General features: G+C 39.5%; 1 protein-coding gene and 1 pseudogene across 1 annotated transcript; one reads left to right on the top strand and one right to left on the bottom strand.

The window, feature by feature from the left end:
• Nucleotides 1–27,385, bottom strand: part of LOC148723016 (uncharacterized) — a 160,182-nt pseudogene that overhangs the window by 104,489 nt on the left and 28,308 nt on the right.
• LOC148723018 (uncharacterized) lies at nucleotides 15,171–23,256 on the top strand. The gene is made up of 6 exons (XM_088733271.1): nucleotides 15,171–15,183; nucleotides 15,350–15,686; nucleotides 19,565–19,873; nucleotides 20,342–20,514; nucleotides 21,700–22,331; nucleotides 22,877–23,256. The coding sequence occupies exons 1-6, from the start codon at nucleotides 15,171–15,173 to the stop codon at nucleotides 23,054–23,056; spliced, it is 1,644 nt and encodes a 547-aa protein (XP_088589397.1). The 3' UTR covers nucleotides 23,057–23,256.

Raw genomic sequence — 27,385 nt, 5'->3', positions numbered from 1 at the left:
TGTAGCAATCGCCGTGATCTTTCTTAAAGTGCTACTGAAACGTAATTTTCATATCCGAGATTTTTGCAATATAATAGAGCTTGAGCGTTATTTGCAAACGCTGTGTACTTTTTTTGGGCCAACGCATACCGGAAAGTACATTTTTAAGCATTCGAAGTTGACCGGCTGAGATCAAAATTGGCGGCCATCTTGGCGCGGCCAAAACAGCCCTGTGACGTCACTGGTTGTGTACTTCTCTGAAAGAAGGGTAAAAGCATGGAGTGTGGCTTGCATGTTGGGAGGCCGAAAAAGAGGATTTCGGGCAAAATGCCATCTTCGTCTTATTCATCGGCGGCCACATCGGCATCTTGGCTATTTGCGAGAGGTTCGTCTGGATAGGGAGCAAAATTCCCGACTGATACCGAGAACGAATCTCTACCAGTCTATTTAGTTAATTGGCAACTGACGAGATCACAAGATTAGGATCGAAACCGCGGTCTTGCCTGACCATCGACAGAAAATTTCGAAAGACATTATAACGGCAGATGGGCTGCTAAACGCCCCGGGCCAAAGCAATGCCATTCAGAGAATGAAGAAAACATGGAAGCTCCATACGACACCGCCACTGAAGATGATCTAATCGGCAAGTCTGAGGATAACGAACAAATCCCTCTGTACCAAATGCCTGGCAGAACATGCCCAGAATCCCTACAATATAGGGCGAGGGCCAAAATAAGAGCAGACAAGGATTTAAATAATGAGTTAAAGCAAATCCTTAACAAAGCGGAGCAAGAAACAGTAAAGGCGATCATATGCTTCTATGAACGTGAAATCGTTCGTTTTAATACCGAAATAAAGAAAAGAAAACGAGCCAAAACGGCTGGAACACTGAACACTAAGAACTGTAGTACGATCGAATCAGCGCGCGTGGCGCAAGCTGAAAGCAATCCAGACAACTTAACGATCGAGACAGTAAAAAATATAGCTGTACATCTACAAAGGCGAACGATTCGAAAAAGACGCAATCCCTGATGTGCGTACTCAGTGCCACAGATAAAGCAAATTCTCATGAAAAACTGGCATTTAATAGAAATACAACCACTACTGAGCGAACTATACAAAAATCCGCCGCTCGTATCTTACAAAAGAGGGCGGTCGCTCAAAGACATACTCGTGAGGGCTAAACTTTGAATAGGCTACTCTAAACACACGCTTGGGAGTCGTGTAGGCCTGTCAACCCCATTTTAGGCCACCATCTTTTCATAAAAACCTTCAAACAATTAACACAAATCTCAGCTGTAGCAAAAGCTTCGTTAACTCTGCAAAAAAGAAATTAGCGTTACTTTAAGTGTTTACGCGGAAAATATTTTGAGCTTTCTTTTTAGTCCACGCTTAAGTAAAAAAATCATGTTAACGTAATTTATTGTAGAGATATACCGTATACATGTTTGTAAGTCAGGTGTAATACTTACAAAATATTATTATAATTAGTTTTATTATTAAATAAAAAGTTTGGTCACGTTAAATAAAGCAAAACAAGCGAACAAACAAACCTTTACACCGTGTTGATACCAATTTCCTCTTCGTGTGTTTTGTTATGCGTGAGTTACTTGGGAGCTGGAAAATTACGTGATGGCATTTGGAAATTGAGCTTTACAAAGTTTGATTGAATCATGCCAGGCAAGAATGATGTCACCATGCGGTAAAAAGAAGAAGACGAGAGAATAAAGAATAAAGAAAGCACATGATTCAATAGTTTCAAAGTTTATTCGGCGGCCAAGTAACAAAACCGGTGTTTCTAGCAGGGCTAATCAGCCGACAGAAGGAAAAACGGTCGTCGTTTAATGCGGAAAATGCGAAAAGTCCAGACGCAATTGAATTACATCGAGCAGCATTGAGCGATGGCCACTCGACCGAGCGAACTGTCTTAATTATCAAATGATGGGCGAGGTAAGAGAAAACTAAACAGCCTGTAGAACTTCCGAGTAAGTTATCATGATCAAAATTAAAGTAAAGAGATGGCGGAGGAGCTTTAATTGAGAATTCATGCGGAAATTTACAAGGCCACCGTAGAGGAGATTAAGCTTGTTGAAAAATATCTAAAATAAAGGAAGAAAACGTGAAGGATAAAACGAAAGTCTCAATTATTAATATTATCACAAATAATATTGAGAAAGAATTGATAAGTATAGAGGAAGAATAGAAAGTGACTTTCCTTCAAGCTATTGTTGAGATATTTATTGACATTCCACCGCCACTCGAAGATGTTGATGATAATAGTGAGTTATTCGAGGGTTTAAAGAAAGAGATCGAAGAGCTTAAGCTATTGCACAAACAGCACATCTCGGAATCGGGTGGTAAGTGCAAGCCAGAGTAGTGACACGCCACCCTCCTTGAATGCTCTTGTTGAATCCACAAGTGTCCTTAGCCGTCAATTTAAAATAACAGGCCAAATGAAGGCCAAATATCAGTGTTTATAATCAGTGAGGTACTCCTATCCGGACTTTGAAACTATTCCAAAAGCATACTCTCCTTACCATGACCTTTGATTCCTTCGCCTCAAGCTATGATTTTCACTAAGTTAAATAGAAAAAAAAAGAAGAGAAAAACAATGCATGTCCCCTTAAAAGTAGAATAACGCAGTATAACATTGTAACAACAGAAAAAACCGATTGACGGCATTTTTTCGTTTATTTTGTGTTATCAATGTCGTTGCATAATACCTAAAAATAAATCCAGGCAATATTACAACATCGGAGAAAATAAAATAAATAAAAAGAAAGGAGACAAACAAACAGACAAACAAACAAAAAAAAAAGAAACTCCCGTCAGCTCTGTTCCTTAAACACCTTATAAAATTTCGATTGCAACCTCACTGACCATTTTCGACCGCACTTCGCACCTAGCTTTTTAAAAAGGCTAACTTCTGGCTAGGATCCTGATTTAAATATGCTACCAAACCTACATTACTTTGAGAAACTTTTCTCTGCCTAACAGGTTAGGCTACGACCGGCTCAGGGAAAACAAACAAAAAACACGTGAGGACTCTGAGCTGTGAGGACCTTGTTATAGAAACTAATTTCATAACTCACTCCATGCTTTAGTTCTAACATTTATTGAAAATGACCAAGGGCTGTGTCCCTTATCATTATCTGCTCTCATTTGGATGTCATAACAAGTGTAGGGTGTTAGCTTATCAATTGTGGCATATGTGCTCCTTGTAACTAATTATTCTTGGAAGTAGGGTGTATCAACAGCCTGCCACTAAACAACATACCCTGATATTCCTTTCCCCACATCGGTAGGTGAACTCCATGAAGCGATTATTCTGTTTGATGAAACATAATTTACAGAGAGTGGGAATGGCCGGCCAGGCAAGCCTGTAAAATTGAATATAATTAAGAAGTGCAGAAGATAAAATAAATTAAAATCGTCACCTGAAAGATATATCTTCATTGTGATATCAACAAATAAAAATAGATAATGCAATAATAGATAGGATAAAAAAAAAATAGACATTTCAAACAATTTATTTGCACGGTCTCGTAACGACAAATTAAAATCACATGTAGCAGGTGCTTCAATAACAGTCGGGTGGTAGGTAGATTAACCCGGATGTGATGCGCTGGCCACCCTCTTGTAGCCTTTTCCGGTAAGCAAAGGCTGATAGTTTCTAAAGAAACTGTTTTGGGCTGCGTCGGTGGGGGTAACGAAATAATTTGAATATATCAACAAAGTTGAAATAGTAAATTGGCCACCGTTACGATTATAAAAGCTGACGTTTCGAACGTTAGCCCTTCGTCGGGGTACGTCAGTGTAATCCCAACATACAAGTAATTCTCTTAAAATTTGTTAAAATCAGTTGACTTTGAAGAACACAAAAGTGGCATAGAGCAGAAAAGTCCTGAAAATGCCGAGAAATGCAAACGCAAAAGTCTGTCCCTTCATAATCTCTCAGGGGATTCCCATACCTCTGCACATGAGAGCGAGATGGTATCCCTGTAAGATAAGCTGGGAGCAGGCCGTTAAGTTGGCTTGTTAGCTCAATTGGTAGAGCCCTGCACTAGTATCGCAGAGGTCAGTGGTTCGAATCCCGTACAGGCCTGATTTTTTTCAGGTCTGATTTTCGCTATTGCTTAAATAGCGCTATCTATTGCGAGGATCGTGTATCATATGTGTTTGATATTAATGTTGTTTAGCCGTATTCGAGATTGGAAATTCAAAGTACGATTATGTAGTCTAGGAACAATGTGCTTCCCATTGGCAACTCTTCAGTGATATTAATAACACCAAAAGTGATAAGAAATATGATGCACATAGCAGTCTTCATGATACCTCGTAGATTCCAACTTGACGCTGGTTTGGTCGACTTTGTTCGATGTTGTTGAAATCGAAGTTTTATAAGTTGTTTAAGGAACAGAGCTGACACCAGGAAGTTTCTATTTTTTTGTCACAAGACGTCCTAGAATAATTTTTGTGAACCACGGGCTTCAGTTTGCTAAAACAGAAGCTGCAACACACACACAGCAAAAAAAAAAAAAAAAAGAAAAGAAAAAGGAAAAACCGGATTCATCCCGCTGGTTCTGTCCTTATAGCAAGTTTCCATATCATCGCCATCGTCCAATAGAAAGTCTTCTCCGAACATTAGTCAGTCGCCACAACTGTAGCGTACGTAGCTACAATTTAATGAAATATTTCCAAAGCTGAAAACATTCTTAATTTAGGCAAAGCAAGTCTTGAATCGAGTTGATGGCATGATTGAAGAAATGCGTATCAAAATAGATTAGGCAATAATGTTAAAACTATTCAAGAGCGTGGAACATTATGGTAAATCATGATTGAATACTCCAAAACTTTATTTGGCAGTTTCTATATTAATAATCATGTTTTGTTAACGTCCTATAATCCTTGTGGATTTCTTTTAACTGAAGTTTGTATCCAGGTTTTCAACAAATTAGCCTGACTTACTAACGCACGATTACATAAGGTGCTATAAACAATAACATCAATCAAAGCGAATTCAATGAATGACTGAGGGAACCAATAACCAGATGAGTATCGCCTGTGCTGTTTCATTTACGATTCATATATAGTTTCTTTCTTTCTCATTACAGCCTTTAAATGTATTCAAGCAGATCATGCACGTTGGTTTAGACAGACACGAAATTAAAAACAAAGCTTCAGGGGAATTGTTTGAGCAGCATGATTTCTTCGAAATGCTCAGATGAAATCGTATCTTGGAAAAAGGACTCACAAGGCCGTATTGTCACTGTTTTGATCAGGTACAACGATTTTGATATTAATCTAGTCAATAGCTACGCTCCTACCAATCCTACCGAACGGAAAAGTTTTTTTGTTTCAATTCACGAATTTTTTATTCCCTCCTGTGCGACTATCATCGGAGGAGATTTTAATTGTTACGACAACGGTCTCGATAAATTTGGTGGAAATATCTCTATAAAGAAAGATTACGAATCTTTAAAAAGTGATTTCGCGCTTTTAGATGTTTGGCGAAATTTGCATCCAAGATCAAGAGAATTTACGGGGTTTAATTCCACACGGTCAATTGGGAGTAGACTTGACAAGTTTTTGATCTCGAAGTACAATTTTCCAAAGTATCTCGTTCTTATAATTTTCAGAAAAGTCATCTCGCACTAAATTCCAAAATTTGTTAATATGAAAGTCAATCGGAAGGAAGGGAGTCCAAAAGCAATGAAGAATTGGAGATGTGGAGTTTTCCTTCAAGAGAGTTCGATAACATTTCTTGGAAGAAAATTCAAAATCGCACCAGTCCGTGTGGGAGAGAATCCCACGTAGAGTGGTGAGAGCCGAGAGAACATTCTCATAATAGGGCGTCAAGATCTGTGTACTCGGGGTGGAGTTATCTCGAGGAGAGCTGTTATCTCGAGGAGAGCTCCACTCCCATCGACAGGAGGCAAGCCTAGAGCTTATAAAATATCTGGCCAAATAAAAGGATTTTGATTCGCGATAATCTAGATTGGAAATTACTGAGGCTAATTTAAGAGATTTACCTTTGATCTGGAAATTCAAAATGCTGAGACCGCCACTGCTAAGAGATTGGTGGCAGGACGCTCGGCTAACCGTTTCAATTGGACAGCCCCATACAAATGGCCAGATTAAAGCGTTCACCCTAGAAACTACCCATTTCGGCACACAAAAAAACTGTAGAGAGATATAGGAGCTTGCTAATTCCGAGAGTGTTAACGATGAGTGATCGGCCGACAAGAGAAAGAGAGCGGGATTTCCATAAATTTAGATGTTTTTCTAATTTCTCTAGTCTTGGCTGCCAGTTATCTAATTCAGTATCGCGGCCGAAAACAACACCTATAATTGTAATTTTTGTCATCCATTTGAGGCCAAGTGGTTGGTCGTCGAGCGTACGCCACGCCCCCAACCACGTGGCTTCTGTTTTCGTGAGATTAAGGCGTGCCCCAGAGCCACGCTCGTAATTATTAATCATGTTGAATAGAACTTGCAGAGAGCGATAAGATTTCACTATACAGGTCGTATCGTCAGCACAATTTCCATCTTTATAGCAGAGACTATGTGCGCCCGGAAAGAGAAAGCCTTCGATCGCAGGATTATTTCGGATTTTGCATGCGAGAGTTTCAACGCACAAAACATAGAGCAGGAGAGGCAGGGAATCCCCCTGTCTTACCCCATGAGACAAAGGAATCGCATTGGTTAGCCATTCATTAACAATAACACGCATATTGGTGCCATTATATAAAGTGTTGATCCAAAAACGAAAAGACGGGCCAAAACCAAAACGGTGTCAGAGGTTTTGGAGAAAGGTGCGATTAACGCGATCGAAGGCTTTTTCTTGATCTAAACTGAGCAAAATTCCAGTTTCATTCGTGCGGTCGATGTAATCTAAGTATCTCTAAGTAAATGTAAGTTTGAAGTATCTTTTTTCGTCCGGGCACAGAGCAAGTTTGATCAGTGTCAACGATATATTCTAGAACTTTAGAGAGTCGAAGAGAGAGAACTTTTGAGCATAAGTTATAATCAACGTTTAAGAGAGAAATCGGACGCCAATTTTTTTAGACTCTTACGATCTCCTTTCTTAAAAATAACGCATGTGTTGCTTATCTTCATGGAATCAAATATCTCTCCGGTTTGGTAGCATGCATTTAAGACTCGAAATAAATGTGGAGCTAAACGATTCCAAAATATAGCGTTGAATTCAACCGAAAGGCCACCAGGGCCAGGCGATTTATTCCTATCCATATTTTTCATAGTGGTCTTCGCTTTTTACGGGAGAAGGAGATCGTTTCTTCTTTAATATACTGTTTTAAAAAACTCCCACCAATCTTGGAGACACGGAAAACAAGATAAAAAACGTACATGATAATCAATTAGTATCTCTATAGTAGCGCAAAAATCCTTATCGTTCAAAAGAGAGTTGTTAAAACACCAAACGCCTGGACCGCGTCTTACAGCGGTGGGAAAATCGAAGGTAACAAAAACAAAATCGTGGTCTGATATCGAACAAGGGCGAATGTCACACTTAACGTTGGGTGATAATAAATCTTTCGAGATCAAAAACTTGTCAAGTCTACTCCCAATTGACCGTGTGGAATTAAACCACGTAAATTCTCTTGATCTTGGATGCAAATTTCGCCAAACATCTAAAAGCGCGAAATCACTTTTTAAAGATTCGTAATCTTTCTGTATAGAGATATTCCCACCAAATTTATCGAGACCGTTGTCGTAACAATTAAAATCTCCTCCGATGATAGTCGCACAGGAGGGAATAAAAAATTCGTGAATTGAAACAAAAAAACTTTTCCGTTCGGTAGGATTGGTAGGAGCGTAGCTATTGACTAGATTAATATCAAAATCGTTGTACCTGATCAAAACAGTGACAATACGACCTTGTGAATCCTTTTTCCAAGATACGATTTCATCTGAGCATTTCGAAGAAATCATGGTGACGACACCACCCTGTTTCCCGGAGGAAGGGGAGCAAAAATTACGGCCCAGCCATCTGCGGGATAGAGATTTGATAGTAGATTCAGAATGAATTAGCGTTTCTTGTACAAAACAGACATCACAGTTGGACTTCTCGATCAAATCAAACAAGAAATTGTAGGTAAGGGGGTTTGCTAGCCCCCTTGCATTGATAGTTAAAGTTTTAATGATTCTTGTTAAAAAGACTCTCGTTTCACTTTAAGATTCTTAGAAAAATAACTCGCTTAAGAATTATAAGCTTGCTTGGGTTTCCTTGACCTGTTTCTCCCTTTTTTCTTCTCTGAGGTAGGGGTCAAGAGTTCAGATGATGATGATTTTCTTTTCAGTTCGTGAGTAGTTTTCATCTCTTCTTCTGGGTTGTTAGGAGTGACCGATATGGGAGTGTTGATGCGGTAGGTACAGAGATAGAAGAACGGGGTTTCCCGGTGACAAGTGTTGGCGCAGTAGATTTTTGGAAAGAACACAGCAGAAGGTTTGTCGAGCAGTCTGGCAGATGTTCGGTGGGAAGATGTTTTCATAGCAGATTTGAATGAAGTGATTAGACCTTGAGAAGTGATGAGCGGTGAGTCTGTGGGGTAGGTTCAGAAGATTGAGAAGATTGGCCGGGTTGTTCAGACGATTGAGAAGGTTGGGTAGTTTGTTGTTCGGGCAATGGATCTGGCTGGTTATGTTCAGGTAGCGGTAGAGCAGTTAAGTCAGGTGGCTGAGGCGAGGGATCGATATGTTCATCAGATTGGTTCTGTGTAGACGGCGGCAAAGTGGAGGCTAGCGGGAGATTTTCGTCGATGGATGAAGAATCATCAGCAGAGTGACAATGTTGTCACTCGTCTTCAATATTGACGATTTCGGCCTCGTCTGTGGGGACGCCATGAACTGTTGGAAAAACCCATGAATAATCACAGTTAGCACCTAGATTACCGGGTTCTTTACATATGCAACAGAGCATTGGCTGTGGACATTGTCGCGCCTCATGCCCGGTCTTTCCACAATTAAACCAGATTTTATTGTTACAGGTGTTGCTGTAATGCCCCGGGCAATTGCACCTTCGACAAGTTGGAAGTTGGTTGCTATGTTTGGCGAAAAATTGCATTTTTCCAAAACGGAAAAAAGCTTGGGATAGGTTTAATGATCCATACTCTATAATGTCTTAAACCGTTGTAGATATTTGGTGCATGGCTGTGTTTCCCTCGTCTGCAATGTAGAACCTCGCAAAACAGTGGTAGTCGCCTTATGATAGCCAGGTCGGACAATTCGAGGGGCGCGTCGTAGATTGTTAACTATGTTAATGTTATATCAATATCTTGAAGGGCGTAATGTTGACTATCAATCGATAAAGAATTCAAGTCCAGAACTCTATCCTTTGCCTCCATATATTTAAACGTGAGCACAACTTCTCCGTTCATCTTTCTCTGTAAGCACTGAATCTCTGTCGGGTCGATGTTAGAGACAGCTAGAGCATCAAAAACCGAGTGGGCAGATGTTTGTCTATGCGGCGTGAAGAAGGCCGTCTTTGGTCGCTGCGGTATACGATTTTCATTTTCCCAAACTTGTTGTGCCAAATCGTTCACTGGAACACTCCCTAATCTGGCCATTCGAGCAGCGCGTGAAGCATATAAGTCGCCATTAACGGCATGCGGGTCGGCAACGGTCGAATTATCTGTCAAATTTCCATCATCATCGCCAGCGATTGAAACATCTTCCAAAATTCTTGCATCGCTTTCGTTCGAATCCGTAATCTTCAAAATCTCGCCAGTAAACGAATAAAAGCCCCACGGGGCGAAAGAGCAACCTCAAATATTGGAATCTAGTAGTATGAAAAACTGCTAAGTAAAGAGTAAAAAAATCTGTCTTTCGGACTAAGAACAGATACTACGCTTGAAATTAGCCAAAAGGCCGACCAACTTTACACTGTTTCGGACTTCTGGGCCTCATCAGTGCAGTGCTGACGTTTTTTTTTTTTTTGTCTGTGTTTGAGGTGGACGGCCAGGCTCCCGTGAGAGTGGTGCAATGCCTGCTGACCACACGTCTGATCCAACCCGAGGCGGGGGTGCAAGGACTACGGGCTAGGTCCACCACAAACTGAGCGTCACCAGACACCAACTTCGCTGGGGAATCGAACCCCACCTCATACACACACAGACTAAAAATGACACACTAACGTGGGCTACAAGACATAACAGGACAGACGAAAAGGTCCTTGCGTAGTACACCAACTAAGGAGACGCAGCACAAGGGACGCACGACGGATACAAGAGCCTCTGTGCAGTGCACCAATAAAGGAAACCGCAAACAAGGGGTTACGAGACGGAAACAGAGAACATAAAAGAGCCACTGCGCAGTACACCAGTAAAGGTGACTCAGCACAAAGGACTCAGACACACTCACTCAAGCTAGACATATATTGATATATATATATATATATATATATATATATAACTAACTGCAGACAGTACTGTTTCGGCCTTCTGGGCCTCATCAGTGCAGTGCTAATGCTAGGATGGAGGAGAACCAATACGGTCACCCCAAACGATCCAACCTTTGTGGTATCGTCTAAGCCATGCCAGAGTGCTCAAACTAGAGTACACTAGCGAGCATGCGCAATCGCAGAGCAATGACTCATCCTAGTTAGAGTGCTCAATTTGGACATGAAAGCAAAGCTTTGTATGCCAAAGAGCTATATCTAACTGCAGACAGTACTGTTTCGGCCTTCTGGGCCTCATCAGTGCAGTGCTAATGCTAGGATGGAGGAGAACCAATATGGTCACCCCAAACGATCCAACCTTTGTGGTATCGTCTAAGCCATGCCAGAGTGCTCAAACTAGAGTACACTAGAGTACACTTATATATATATATATAACTAACTGCAGACAGTACTGTTTCGGCCTTCTGGGCCTCATCAGTGCAGTTTTTTTTTATGTTTAAGGTGGACGGCCGGGCCCCCGATGAAGGGCGTGTGCAATGCCCGCCGACCAACAGGACTAATCCCACCCATGGCTTGCGTGCAATGCCTTAGGGTTGGGGTCCACCAGAAACGAGGGTCACCAGACACCAAACTCGCTGGGGAATCGAACCCCACCTCAACAAAAATTAACACACTCACACCAAAAATTGAACACACACACTCGATAACTTAAATAACTTAAACTACTTTTTAGTTTTCATTTTTAGGTTTTAAATTTTTAAACTAATATTAAACTATTTCCTCGGAGTGTACTTTAGCACATGTCTAGGAGGACCATTTTGCGGGTTGAGAACAAAGGCAATTGAACCAGGAGGAACTTGAAGGTGTGATGTTAACCGTAGGAGGTCTACTCTATCACCTGAAAGGCCAGGAGGTGTGGATAGCAATTCGAGAATTTCACTTCTGGACTTGGAAGAAATGACCGACGTAACGGAGGGTGGCACGGTTATCTTATTAGCGACTGGTACGGAAATCGACTGGGTTGTATCCGTTGTAGCAGGCTTCTTTACAGTTCCTTTTGAAACCGGAGAAGTCTGGGGAGCAGCGCGTTTACGGGAGACATTGTCTGATGGTACTTGGTCAACCGATGTGCAGGTTGGAAAACGGTCCTCGCTGGCCTCAAGGTTATAATCGCACTCTTCAGACTCAGCAACAACGTCATTAGGGACGGGAGCAATTGTCTCAGCTGTCACATCATTTTCTTGAGCTACAGACGAGGGTATGTCCATCTCTACTGATGTGTCTACAGCAGGTTGAGCACCCACGGTCGTCTGACAGTTCCTAGCTAGATGTCCACCTTGACGGCATCGGAAGCATTTGCCCCTAAGGGGACACTCCGCCGACTTATGACCAACTTTATGACAAGTAGTACACTGGAGGGGTTGACCCCTATACCAAATTTTACAGCGGACGCCACGGATAGAAATAAACGGTGAAATGACATTCCTAATAACCATTTGGACAATGCGTGACCCGGTGGACACTGAAGGCCTTCCGGGCCAAACCTGATCGCGAACAGATTTGACCGTACCATATGCAGACAAAGCTGTGCTGATGGCGTCGTTTGATCCCTCAAAGGGAAACCAAGAGACTACAACAGTAGTAAGCTGGGGAGGAGGAGGAGGGGGTTTAACCACCCTACACTCTACATCACCCAACTTGATGACACCTAGCTCCTCAAAAAATAACTTAGCAGCATCGCCGTTCTCAGCAAAAGTGACTCTCGCAACACGGCCAGGACATGCCTGCACCGCAGCCACCCGATGGTCAGACTCACGGTCAAAAAAACCCAGCAACAAACCAACCGCTTCCGAGAAAAGTACCTCCTCAGGGAGCCCCTGACAGTCAACGTCGATGGTCCTATTAAAGGACACGACCATGCTGAAACTCGGACCCAACCCAAAGACAAGTCAGAGGGATGGGTGACCGAAACAGAGAAAAAGCAAAAAGGAAAGCAAGTTCAGATCGACCGAGAAATCCAAAAAAAGGGATGGGCGACCAAAACGGAACCAAAGAAAACAACCACTGCCAGGGAGGAAAAAGTCGCAAGTTTTCCCTCCCGGCAGGTACTCACTTATCCAACTCAGACCTCGAAAAACACCAGAACCAACTTCAAACTACAAGAGTATGAAGCAACACTTACCATGCGAGACCTTGGCCTCATCAGTGCAGTGCAGTTTTTTTTTTTATGTTTAAGGTGGACGGCCGGGCCCCCGATGAAGGGCGTGTGCAATGCCCGCCGACCAACAGGACTAATCCCACCCATGGCTTGCGTGCAATGCCTTAGGGTTAGGGTCCACCAGAAACGAGGGTCACCAGACGCCAAACTCGCTGGGGAATCGAACCCCACCTCACAGAAACAAAAATTGGGTACACAGAACTAAAACGAACAAGGACAATGCAAAACGATCTCTGCTATTTAACGATGATTGCCCATGGGAGAAAAAATCTGCCAGCAACCTCTTTGATGTTACCATGGGGTCCTTCGATGGAGCGGAAACGTGTGAGCTGGTTGGATGATTTCTCTTATCGATTCTTACTGAGAAGTATGGTCAAAATATTGGTTTATACCGGGATGATGGTTTGGCTGCCCTCAATGGAACACCGCAGGAAATAGAGAATATCAAGAAAGGTTTTTGCAAAGTCTTCCGCGACAATGACTTAAAAATCACAGTCGAGGCTAACATTACCAAAACCAATTTTCTAGACGTCACGCTTGACCTCTCAAGTGGGAAGTATTACCCTTTTACTAAGGAAGGCAACATCCCCCTGTACGAGCATAAAAAATCTAATCGCCCACCATCCATTCTGCGCAACATCCCAGAATCAATCAATAGGAGGCTCTCCGAGATATCGTCCGACAGGGAATGCTTCGATAGTGCTAAACCTATTTATCAAGAAGCTCTCAAAAAAAGTGGGTACAGCTACACCCTGTCATTCAACGCTGCATCAAACCAGGCACCACGTCCACGAAGAAACAGGCAGCGGAATATTACTTGGTTTAACCCACCATACAGCAAGAACGTGGAAACTAACGTCGGAAAAGGCTTCCTTGCACTTATTGATAAGCATTTCACAAAGACTAATCCTCTTCACAAAATTTTCAACCGGAACACCCTTAAACTGAGCTACAGCTGTATGGGCAGCATTAAAACTGTCATATCTAACCACAACAAATCTGAAATCCGGAAACTCGCACGCGCTAATGATCGAGCTAGGAAAAGCTGCAACTGTCGAAAACCTGACATATGCCCCATGGATGGAAACTGTAACATGGAAAGCATAATTTACCAGGCAGAGGTCACCACAGAAACCGCAAAGGAAACGTACATTGGTCTCTGTGACACCGCTTTTAAAATGCGTTACAGGAACCACTTGTGTTCATTCCGAAACGAACGTTACAGGCATGCTACTGAACTTAGCAAATATGTATGGAGTCTTAAAGATAAGGACACTAAGTTTAATATTAAGTGGCGCAAGGTGAAACAAGCTAGTTCGTATTCCAATGTAGCTAAAAGATGCAACTTGTGTTTGTGGGAAAAATATTTTATCATTTGTAAACCGCAGATGGCAGGTTTAAACAAAAGAAATGAGCTGACATCAGGTTGCAGACATGTCAGGAAATTCCTGTTAAAGAACCTAACGTTACGATAGCGCGTGCAGTATGTTGCGCGCGCTTGTATACATTGTTTCGTCTTTTAAATCTTGGTGGATTGTAACCGTTATTTCTGGCAGTTGCCTGACGATTGCTTTGCAAGAGGCATGAAACTCAGAGTTGCAGTAAAAGTTCAAGTAACCTAATTCTTGAGGTATAATTATCCATAGCTCTAGCCCTGCTATTGAGCACTTTTTAGTAGATGATGATCTCATTCCGCTATTTTGGTTATATATATATATAAGCGAAATAGGCAACGTAGGATCCATGACAGTGCTCGACAATGAAGGAGCGATTACAGTAGCAAATGGACTACTCAAGTGACGCACATATGGATTTTAATACAGCCTGTTTCGTAGACCAACAAAAGTTGATCCACTCATCAGTTAAACTCCATACACACTGAGGCATCGTGACGATTAACTCTAACCAATGTCATGTGATCACAAGTGTCACAATGTCATGTGATCACGTTGCTGAGTTAGAGTTAACCGTCACGATGCCTCAGTGTGTATGGAGTTTAACTGATGAGTGGATCAACTTTTGTTGGTCTACGAAACAGGCTGTATTAAAATCCATATGTGCGTCACTTGAGTAGTCCATCATTTGCTACTATATATATATATTTGTTTTTTTTTTTTTTTTATCTTCGGCGTCCAGACATTTGCAATTTCAGTTCTACTGTCCCTTTAAATGCTGTCCGGGTGGATTCTTATGTGAATTGCCTCTTTCACCCTGCGTGTGTAGAAATGAGGATACGATCAATAAACTTTCCTTTACTTTAGACCAGCGGTGTCTATTATTGTGTGCGTGCTCTAAGACGGCGGAGGTCTGCGTCGTGGCGAGTTGGATATCCCTGTCGTATTCCTTGATTATATCCTGCATAGTTCTGCAAGTTTCGCTGATGTAAACCTTTCAGCGCTCACAAGGAATCCTGTAGACGACGCCATCCTGGTAAGCCAGGTTTAAAGCATCCTTTCGGCGTACTGTGTAGGCAACACCTTCATCATCTTGGCCCGTGACAAAGTGGAAAGCTTTGTACAGCATTTAAACCAGTAACAGCCTTCTATTTGGTTCACTATGGAGACGGAAGGTAACAACAAACGTGCCCTCCTGATGAACCTGATAGACGCCTAACCGCAATGTTTACCGGAAATATGCTGACAGTGACCACATCGTGAGACAGACAATTACATTTTTCTTTTAAATGTTATTTACCCCGATGAATAACCACAATCTTTTTTTTTTCTACCATAAAGCAGAAGTCAAGATCTGCTCCAACTATTCTATTTACGAGGATGAGGGTAACTGGTATGAAGCCATGGAAAAGTGCGGCCATAAAGACAGTGGTTCACTTGTCTCCATGGAAACCGAAAGAGAGTGGCACTTTGTCAAGAACCTGACCAAGGAACGCAAGCAACGAAAGGATCGTTGGTTTATAGGCTTGAAAATAGTAAATGGAAGTCATACGTGGAAGTGGTTGAGTAACAGCACGCCATGGGTTAACGGGACGTCAACTAGAATTTGGCGTTGGGAAGGAAATGAACCAAACAACCTTAATACAGAAGAATGTGTAGAGATGCTCCACAATGGAATGTATAACAACATAAGGTGTCACGATACAGGTTCTGTAAAACCAGGATATATATGTGAAAAGCAAGTCAGTAAGTAATGATCATGCTAATCTATGTTGATCAAAGCAAAAATGGCGATAGAAAAAAAGAACTTGGATTCTGAACCAAGCATGTCGTTCTCAAATTTTCTTCTTAGATTGTTCAGCAATTTCAGACCAGGATGGTTTTTTCATTGGTGTAATGGAAGGACCAATATCAACCCCCCAACCGTTAGCAACGACGACAACGTCCACCTCACTCAGAACACACTGGACAAATTATAAAACTGAAGACTGGAATAAAGAGCTTTCAGAAGGTGGGACATATTTCATCGAAAAATTGATATCTAAAGTGTCCCGAGTCTACTGGACACTTCATGCTGGATTTCGCACTTCCGAGCCCCTCCCCCTTCCTTGCCTTTAAAAAGGAAATACTGACAAAAAAAAAAAACATTTAAACAAACAGGCAAAGAACATAAGTGCAAAGGGGAAACAAACAAACAAACAAACAAACAAAAAATAATAGAAAACCTTAAAATTCAGGTTTGCACTTGGATGGGGGTTGTTTTTTTCAAATTTGATGCATTTTTATGGGGGAGGTATAAGGCTGGAAGAATATCATATATCTTTGATTTTAAAGAATTTTCAATCGTTTTTGGAGGGGCACGAGTAAAGGTAAAATCCTTAGAGATTTTGTACAAATACCTCAGCCCTCCCTCTTTCTGTTTAACAGAAGTTGTAATCCTAATCATGATCCATCGCATAGCGATATGTTTACGAAATCGTGGCAAGATGTTTATTCAAACTAACTCTATCGTATCAAGAGTCCCGTTATCACAATCAGTCTGTTTGTTATGAAAAATGATGAGACTCCCCTGCAGAATTGTTATCATTGTTATAAATAAATAATCATTATCAATATCATCACATTACTATGATTGAAATTATCGCAATTGCCATAAACACAAAGCAATTCTCCTCAGTTTTCCGATGACATTATGATATACAGACAGAGTTACCTTATGAGGCGTTTAATCCTTTGTGTCCTTATGCACTACAGAAAAACATTCAGAGAAAGATGGAACATTTTGATATGCGCTCTTCAATCGTCAATTTTCTAACTAATTACATATAGACAGAAAAACAGGTTATCTTTATCTGCTAGCATCAAAAAAAAAAAGTACAAATTTCACACCGAGACTACAAAATCAACTGCTAAAAATCAAGCTTAAATTCGTATCAAACAAAATAAATTTGCCTAACGCCCAGACTTCGATTATAGAAGAATGAAACAAACTAGAAACAATATTTTGGGCGTTTTACTGTTGCTCGCGCAAAGTGGGCCAAACACAAATTGTCTCCTTCCCACCCCTAGAAAGGAAGATTCTACATACAGACCATTTAGGGAAGGGACCATTCTTCGAACATTTTTAAACTGGACGCATTGGCAACGACTATTCATTTCGATATCTCATATAATTTGGATGGAAAATCGAAAGGTGTCAGAAATTTCTTGTAATAATTCGTGCGCTTTTCATAGCTTTGTTACACATGGCGCGACATACTACACAATATTTGATAGATGGCTGTAGCTCCTTGTCTGCGAATATAAATTACTCTTAATAACGTGATGAAAATGAACAGAATGGTGATGATGATGATTAACCTTATCATTATTATTATGTTTGAATCACTTTTTCTCCCTTTAGAAACGTCCGGAGAATTTCCATAATAGCTGGTGTTTCATTATAGAAAGTAACACTTTTGAATATTTTCCTCTACTTCTTTGCTACAACTTTCTTTGATAATTTTAGGAGTATAATACATTCTTAGTTATGCCCGAAAAGAATCATGTCTGGAATTTCCCCCTGCCGAGAATTCCTCCAAATTTTTGGATAAGCGGATACTTAAATGGTGAAATTAATACAAGATTTCGCAAAAGCATAACAGATAGCATTTATATATTTTGGAAAGATTAATACCTTAAAATGAAGTATAAATTCTAACGAAATCGGGGTGCACACTGTTAGAACAAAAGTATATGGCATCCCCTTCAAGGTTCAACCCCCTTACCCAACCCCATAAACTTAAAAAAACATAACATATATAAAACATCAAAGAAAGCATCTTAACAAGAACATACGTTTCTTAAACTCACTCTTCTGCATTTTGAACACATAATCTTGTACGAGCGAATATTATCCCCACCAAAAACACAATGCAGACGCCATAAGAAAAAAATTTTGAGCTTGCACTTAAAGGAATCCAGGGAAGTAGCTAACTTAATGTCATCAGGAATAATATTCCACACAGTGGTAATTCTGTTGAAGTAAAAATCACGGAAAAGTGAGGTGCGAGTTTTGTTTGTTCCAAGATAAATTTCAGAGCAAGCTCGACGAGAGCACCCCCTTAAAAAGGAAAAATATTTATCAAAGCGTTGTGTAAAAGTTACAGCTCTTTTCAAGGACTTATAATTAAAAAGAAAACTAAATCTAGATATTTCAACCAATAATTTAGTGGAAGGAAAATTAGTTTAATCAGACGATCTTTGTAACAGATCACTGCTTTTACCTACAATAAAACGCGTAGCTCTTCTCTGTACCTGCTCGATGAGAATTGACTGATTTATAGCAGACTAAGTGGCCCAAGGTTGCGAGCAATAACATAAATGGGAGCGTAATAATGAGCAGTAAAGGCTCAAAAGAGCATTACTATCAACCAGACCCTCGCAATTTCTCTTTAGGAAACCCAACACCCTATTTGCCTTAGCAACAATCGTAACTATATGCTCCTTCCAAGAGGTGTCATTGGCAATCATAGTCCGAAGATCCTTTTCAGATTTAACCAGTTTAGGGCCTGCCAAAAAAACAAGCACTGAAAAAAGACAAAAACACATGGATACGGTTTTTTGGAATTTATGCGAGCAAGAGAATATCCTATTTTCTGGATGCTAGCGAAGCAGCGTCGAAAGTGCTATAGTACTTCGGACCGAAGAAATGATGCGATTTAGTTTGGTGTTTCTGTCCGTTGCAAAGTACCTCGAACTTTTAGAAATCTGATAGATTTAGTAAATTGTGTGTTCAAAGATGTCAAAGTAGGGGCTCGGAATGCAATAGGTTTATTTTGAAAGTGGAAAATCAACTTTAGATATGAGGTATTTCAGAGTTTCCAAATGATTTTATATACTCTACGAAGGGAGAGTCTTGCGAGTGTTTACTTCGCGCGAAGGCGCCGCGCTGGACAATGTTTTGCGTTGGGATTGAAGATAGGAAAACTAAATGAATAAGGGATGAAACGCAAACCGGATGTGGTGGAAACTAGGAAAAATACGCGTAACTTGCTTATGTTTAGCAATCTGGTTAGAAGTTACCGCCTCCTGTAACGAATAATGTTTAATACATAATAGAAGGCATTTCTATTTTTATATAGACCACAGAGGTAATTGCACACATGTATAGGCGGATTCATTCTGACGTCATTGTTAACATTTCTGCTCATTTGCATACGGCTTTACGGAAAGAAGAAAGCATGTTAGATACAAATCGACTTCAAGCAGCTAAAGAGCTAGAAAACCTTAGTACATGGTGAAATTTTTAGCTCTTTGGGTGTAATGTTCAAGGAGAAATAGTCCATCAAAAACTGCAAAGTTTCTGAGTGGCAAAAGCGCTAATGTGCTGATACATTCTATGTAAAATTTTGACTTTTTAAACCCGTGTTGCACAAAAAGCATGTAATGCATCAGGCTCGTATTCATTGGCCGAGTTAATCGTAATTTGACCTTTCGATATTCAGAACTGATTTATTTTTTACCTCCATCAGAAACTGAATTGCTTATGCTAATGAGGAAAATATTGTAAACAAGGATTCCCCTATACAATGGTTCCAGTTACATATTCCACCAGCGCAGCAATGTGACACCCTTTTACTCCTGGTCCGAAAGCAGAAAATGGTGCAAGCAGGCTGGATATGACCGTGTATCTATTGAAAGTTATGGGGAGTGGAGCTTTTTAAACCAAAATATTCAGGTGTTTGATACAGGGGAATACTTCATAGGGCTGAGGAAGGATATTTCGTCTGGAGATTGGAAATGGATAAATGATAATAGCACAGTAAATGCATCCAAAGAAGGAGCTTGGCCTTGGGCGCGAAGGGAACGCAACAACGTTTTCCTGTATTGCTTTCTCTCCGTAACACCAAAGCAACATTATCATAAATGAGAACTTCGTACTTCCCAAACACTTTGCTGTAAATTTACAACTTCTCATTTGAGTGACGTTATGAGGTGTGCCTTACGCTCAATCTAATACCCTCTTCCATGAGCTGACCAGGGAAAGATAGGAGATCGATTTTCGCTATTGAATAACAAAGCTTAAGATCTTGAAAACAATGTTTCGGGCAGGGAGGCGTAAAAATGTAACATATGAGTTTATAAAAAAATTTTAACCTCTAACTTTCCAAAGATCGACCAATGTAGATAATAAAGTGTTTTCAATCTTTTGTCGATCACATTTCGTGAAAAGTGACCTTCGATTTTTCGACATTTCTTATTTTTCATTTTAGTGTCCACTAAAACCTTTTTCAGTTCAATCAGCCCTCGCCTCATAGAAAACCAATGAAATAAACATTTTCCTTTTTCCTCTTCAGGAACTACGTTTGAGAATACCGTTCGTAAATCTTCATGGCAAAATTTTTCATTTGCCAAACTAAACTTGGTCTTCATCTTCATAATGCTATTGGCCGTTTTTATCTTAGCCATTGCAGTCGTATTCGGGATATTGTTCTGTCGACGACACCATGGTCATAAAAACCAAGGCAAGTCATTTGCATCGTTTGCATCTTTTCTGATTTTTGTTTGTTTATTTGTTTGTTCGATTTGTTCGTTCGTTTGTTTGTTTTTATTTTTTATCTAATTTTTTTTTGCCTTAGCCTCTCTTTGGATTACTGCATGACCGTCTTCATCTCCCTATTCAAAATAATTATAATTGCATTTTCATATAAATAAATTTTTGATGCCATTAGCTTATTTCGTAGTACTAAAATGTAGAAGAGTTTTCCAACGTTTCTCAAGTTTGTCGATTCCCTGTGATCATGTGTCTGAGATAGCCGATCGAGCTTCTATAATATCTCCATTTTTTTAATAAATTTCAGCGAGTATGGTAAACATGTGAATAAAAACTTAAGATATTTGGCTAAAACCTCGTTGAGAAATTAGAAAATATATCTAAGCTAAGGGGGCGCCAGTCCCCCAACTCCCAATTTTACCTTTGGAGATCCTGTCCCTTTGTATCTTGGAAGGGAAGGGGGCTTTAGATCGGAGGGCTGATTGTATCTTATCTTGGCTTGCTACTAACATGCATTTTCTTCCACTTCTTTTTCTTATTTTCGATTGCAACGACGATAATGGTGTGCTTTATCGGGACAAACGGCGAGTAGTATACAGTAGAATACTTTAGCTTTAATCTTTTGTACTCCGTTAACTGATTTTAATCAACTCAGTAGATCTTATTTATCCAGATTTTAAATATGGAAAGACAGGGGGTCTATAAATAAACTATCTGAAAAACTTAAGGGTCCGTGAAAACATTTTGACTGCTTACAAAACATCTCCCATTTCGCTCTGGATTGAATGGCACAAACAAAATAATTTCAGATTTACATGGCGGTGATGGTACTTACATAATGATAATTGCAATATTTTTCCCCTTCCAAACCTCATTTTCTGAACAGCCATCATCACCTTTTCTCAATGGAGATCTCACTGTTATTGGATTTAATGAGTCTTATTTGCTTCAAAGTATAAATGTAACTCGTATCATTAACAGTATGTTACTCTTTTTCATGAAAACATCCGTTGGAGTACAGAGTACGACGCTGCACGAAAACAAGCAGGCAAACATTTAAACTATATGAACATATCCTTCTATAGCGTAATCCTACTGGAACCGTGTTTCCGCTTTATGAGAGATAAAATCACTTTGCCTTACAGATCACCTTCAGATCACCTTCACGATCGGGTTACTTGCACCTACGAGGTACCTCCGAGTTCCGAAATGCAATCTATTGATCCTGTGCATATCCAAGAAACACAGAGCTCCACCGAGCTTACTGTACACTTAACACTTTCACAAACGGAATCTAGGTTGGCCACCCACGAGACAAGGAGCGACTGCAAAGAAGAGAGCGAGTATAATGACATGGATGAGACTAATGGAAACTTAAGGTCAGGAAGCGAAGGATGTTCAGATATTCAGGAACGAGAACGAGAACGAGAAAAAGCGACGATGATTAGTGGTAAGAAAGAAATAGACCAGCCACCCACTTTATGCGGCGAAAAAGAAGAAAACAAGGATAATGTTTACGCTGTTGTTCATAAAGAAAGAAAAGACAAGGTCAATTCTGAAGCAAGTGCTCTCAAAACATTTCCAGGCCGCCCTCAGGAAGGAGCAAGTGGTTTACCTGTGGACAAGGCGTCAGGTGTCGATTGTACTGGTCGTTCGTCTCATCAAACTGATTTAGGGTTCGACAACATCGCAAAGACTGCAGAGAGCGAGACACCTCAAGCTGGTGGGAACAATGAATACTTGTACGCAGCTGTTGACATGACAACGAAGAAGAAAAAGCCACCACAGGTGTTGCATCTAACAGATTCTGACATTTTTTTTTTTTTGTGTTGGTTTTTATTTTTTTTTTAAGAAGACCTGTTTCGTCTCCAGCGCTGTCTAATTCAAGGAGAAAAAAAACCTTATACATTCACTTCTTCGAGTATTATTATTATTATTATTTTTTTTGATTATAGTCAAGCGTGCAGCTGGAACACGATAGGTGGACTTGTATTTAAGTATTTAGAGGGTCCTATGAAAACTACGTATTGTATATCAAAACTAACAGACAAACGAGCAAAAAAGCAAATAAAAAAACAAACAAACTAAAAACAAATCACAGCTAATAGAAAACAAAAGCTTGGGCAAAGACCAAATAGAGCTACATTAATTCTGTTGGCTTATCATATTCCTCTATAAACCTTAGAGGTCCTTACTCTTCCTTCTCATTATCAATATTATTTTTTTAATTTTTCGCTTATTAGCTAATATGTTGATAACGTTATTCAGTGTCGCTGGTTTTACTAATTGCTTATACCGTATAACTATATTTCTTCGTTTATTGTGTGATCTAGATGCCTCCTCCGTACCGTGGACTTGTGTATGCAGATCTGGCCCATACCCGTGAAAACAGTGCAAAGCTTGGTCAAGAGCAGTCCCAAACAGTATACGCCCAGATTGATCATGTCAAGACAGCAAGAGTGAAGATATCGCAGCAGAATCTGGAGGAAACAGATGAAGGGGAGCTTAAGTGAGCTCTAGCCGTTTACAATCCTAGAAATGATTTAGCGATAAAAAATACAAAAACTCAGTCAAAACTCTAAGAAAATGATTATAATTCGCAGAAACTTTCATCGAAACAGTTGTCAGTAATCATTTGCTATGTCATTACTAACTTGATAGAAGTAACTTCAATAGATTGTAGCATGATGATTGCATCAACATCAACTGTTGTGTATTATAATACTTGACATGTTTCACTTTAAGTTACATGGAAAACCGAAAAAATAAATAATACTTAAAAGCGATAAGTTTCTGCAGCCATTTTGTCAAAAAACGGAGCTCTGTGCATAGGCATACCGGAAGGAAAGGATTTCAAAGGGTTTAAGAACTTTGTACGTAGGGTTTATGCAAGGGAGAAGCTTTTACCATATAAAATATCTTGTAAAGTATAAAATTTGAAGTGTCGTTACTTTTTTTAACAAATAATTCATCAATTCCCGACGTCTTATGACATTAAATTAAACTGCAGCGTCAAATTGTAATACCCGTTTTAACGTTTATATGTTTGCTATGGCCTACCAAAGAAACACACAAAAAAAGAAAGAACAACCAAAGAATAAATAAACAATTTAATTTAATCAATGTGAAATATTTGAACGCGTGATTAGAGTTTTTCGATATATTGATCCTCAAAACCAAAGCTATCTGAGCTCTGAGCTTTAAAACTCAACCAATCACTTTTCGTTCCACTCAATTTTTCTGCAAAGAGCATCAGAATCATTGCCTTGGTTACACGGGTAAATTGTCTGGTTTGCGCGAGGAAATTGATTGCTTATAAAGGAAAACTCTAGACTTCTCGAAAACAACGAGTTTTGCGCTTCTTAAAACCATGGCTTCCTTGCTCATGTAGTTATTTGAAACTACCACAAGACAATTTGGTTCTGAGAGCCCGAAAATATGACAACCGGTCAATTCAAGTTTCACGCATGCGCAAACGTTTGAAATCTGTGTTCTCTCGGCTGCGCTTCTTGAGCCACTTTTATTTTTATCGTTCCAAAATTTGTCGTCACCCACGATTTAAACCTAAACATAAGTAAAACAACACGGAGTTAATTTGTTAAGTAGATAGTCACAACTAAAAAACTTCCCTTTGCATCGATTGTGGAGTTTCTCACGAAGCTTATGACCGAGAAAGGCTGTGCGCAATCGTGTATCAGTTGATAGCGACGACATATCGAGTTCTTGCGATAAGAATCGATCCCAATCTTTCTATGAATGGTAAGGTACCAACGGTAATTGTTCATAGTCCATTTATGGATGAATAAACCCGAGCCTGACTCGGTTTATCCATCGGTGGCAATGATGACGATTCTTGCTCACAAGTGCGGGCCATAGACAGATTTGTCTGTACTACTTACTTTTCGGACACAGATTTCCGTTTTTCCCACTGTGACAAACAAAATTAAACAGTACCTTTCCGTTTTTTGGCCTCCATACACACCTTATTCCCCTTTTCTTTGACCTAGTTACCTGTTTGAGGGCTCAGTGGCCCGATTAATCATTATTTGCAAAGCGGTAACAAAATTAACTGTTGGGCGTAGAAATTAAAAAAATTTAACCGTTAGTCATAAAAAAAAAAAAAACAAAGCATGAAAATTTTCTGTTAATCCAAAGGACAGAAGAATAAAAGAAATTAACCGATAGTTGTGAAACAGCCAAATTTTCAACCGTTAGCGATGAAATCCATCACCCTGTTGTGACCATTCTGTTTCTCAATCTAAAATGTTACCTTATGTAATACTGATAGGAACACTCTCTAAATGGATAATTCTATTTTATTAGGTGCTTTGTTGTGAAGTATCGCTGAGTATTTTTACGTGTTGTGCAGTATTTATACGAGCCCATAGGGTGAGTCAAAATACAAACAAAGAAAAAAAATACTCAACGATTCTACACGAAAAAATACCTCTAATTAACAATTATTCCACTCGCGCTTGTTGGATATGAGATGATTATAGCCAACTCGGCGATACGCGCCTTGTTAACTATATATCATCTCATATCCAATGGCTAAGCCAATAAAAAGTCTTGAATTGCATTAACCAATGATTCAGTTTTTAATAATGAAATATATATCATCCAACATGCCCAAGTGTTATTTCAGTGAAGGTGAATCTCGCGGATATAACTGAAATACATAATATCGGATGATATTTGTGCTCGTCTCGCACGCTATTTGTTGTCTACGAAGCACAGTTGGATAATAATAAGAAACATTTTACTAACATGACCATTTTAGTATTTATCTTGACTTTAAGTGATTTCTTTTTTTCCTTCTCATTACTGCGTAAAAAACAAAACAATAGGTCGCTTGGAGCGAAGAGTCAGCTTTCAGCGACAGCCTTTCTCTAGATTGGGGGAGAGACTTTTTTCTCCTAAAAGCCCTTTTTTAGTATCATCGAGCATAAAAAAGCTTCAGAGTGTTCAATTAAGGCGTCAACTATAGGTTGCAGATGCAAATTTCGCAATTAATTGAGTTCGCGCTTTGTGTATTGTTGGGTGGAATTTTCGTAAATGTGCATATTATGTTGAGCGGTTGTGCCAGAAACTCAACGAAACCACATATTCCTATATTTCCATACTCCTGTACCCTATTTTAGTTACTTTGAATAAAAATATAATGGGAAAAAGGTTGGAATTTTGCGCTGAGCCGAGAATAAGAGTTGCATATTTACTGTCATGGCGATAAAGGCAAAGTAGGCGTCAAACTGAAAAATACTTTTGAGTGTAATAAAAATATCAAAATTTTCGTTTGGTTTCGAAAAATCAATGCGGATTTCAACAACTTTTAGACAGACAAATGGGAAAAGTTTTCAAGAAATCGATCTTTTGAGCTGAAATGAAGCGAACTGCTTTCAGAGAGACTGCAGAGAGTCAGTTATTAAGTACCATGTTTACCAGTGCAATTATATCCATATTTGGTTCAACATAGTACATAGATGGCAAAGAGTACGGAAAAACACAATTGTACCATTTTGACTTCTTAATTTCTTCTACCAGATGATCAATCTTTAAAGGCGAATTTTCAACGAATCGCGTTATAATATTGGGAGCAAGCGTTTCAGATCTAAACGTGCAGTACATGTAAACCATGTCTGCCAGCATTATTGATATGCCTATGTGCACTGGGCATGAAAGCGTATGGTAACTTTGACAAACAAAAGTGGAGCAGGAATTTCCTTTAACAAAACTTTAAATCAAGGCTCATGCCAATCATTGTCAAAATTAAACTTGACTGACAAAATTCAGCCAAAGGTGACTTTTCAAACCAAGCTCATTGCAATTTGTGGCTTTCCAGCTCCTCGGTGACTACTTCATCTCAACCAAGCTTTTAAAGTAATTGACGACAATCTTGTTAAATGCAGATCTAAAGTTTTTCATTTAAACTGCCAACTTTGATTTAGCCCCCGTGTATTTACACCCGAAAACTACGAAAAAATGTATTACTTTAACCAAAATAACATAAGAATCACTAAAGCTTCCACACAGAAAATCTTCTCATTTTTATTATCAGTCCATGCTTGAACGCAACTTTCATTTCAAGTCAACAAAAGACTGTTTATACGAATAAAAAATGCAAAAGGAACTTTACTCAGCCTAAAAAGCAACAAAGTTCGTGCTTAAAAGCTATTAAGGAAGTTGTGGGAAAAGTAGAGAAAAATTCACAAGATTTGTTTTCTAAAATGAAAACCAGTTGTTTTACGCTATGATCAAAGTGGAAAGCGAAGATTACATATGATACGCTCTTAACTTTTGAAAAAATGAGATATATATATATATATATCTTATTAGACGTTTCGTTGTGTCGTATCGCTGAGTATTTTTACGAGTTGTGCCGTATTTTGACGAAATAAATACGAGTATTTTGACGAAAATACAAATAACGAGTAAAAATACTCAGCGATACTACACAACAAAACGTCAAATAAGTTATTTATTACCCAACACGCCAAATTGTTGTTTCAGTGCGGGCGAAATTCGCGAATATTTATTTACGGCGAGTGCGTGACAGAAGTATGCGAAGCGGAACGGAATTGGCGCAAGATAGTTGGCTTACTGATTCGTCAAAAGCATGACAACACGTCAAACTGGTTTTTGTGGTTTCGAGCGAGCCATCACTGGCGCAATTTTATTTCACTTTTCACAACATGCGAAAGAGTCTTTCGATCGTTTAAATTACAATCATTGCAAGTGTTTCAGTTTGAGATTTCTATTAGATGTAAGAAAGAACATAGAAAATAATTTGTTTTTTGACAAGCGAAAATTTCGAATAAAGGCGAATTTTCATTACAATTTTCTGG

Source organism: Stylophora pistillata, chromosome 9, assembly GCF_964205215.1.
Source record: "Stylophora pistillata chromosome 9, jaStyPist1.2, whole genome shotgun sequence".
Lineage (NCBI taxonomy): Eukaryota > Metazoa > Cnidaria > Anthozoa > Scleractinia > Pocilloporidae > Stylophora > Stylophora pistillata.
This window is presented reverse-complemented; position numbering and strand designations above follow the sequence as displayed.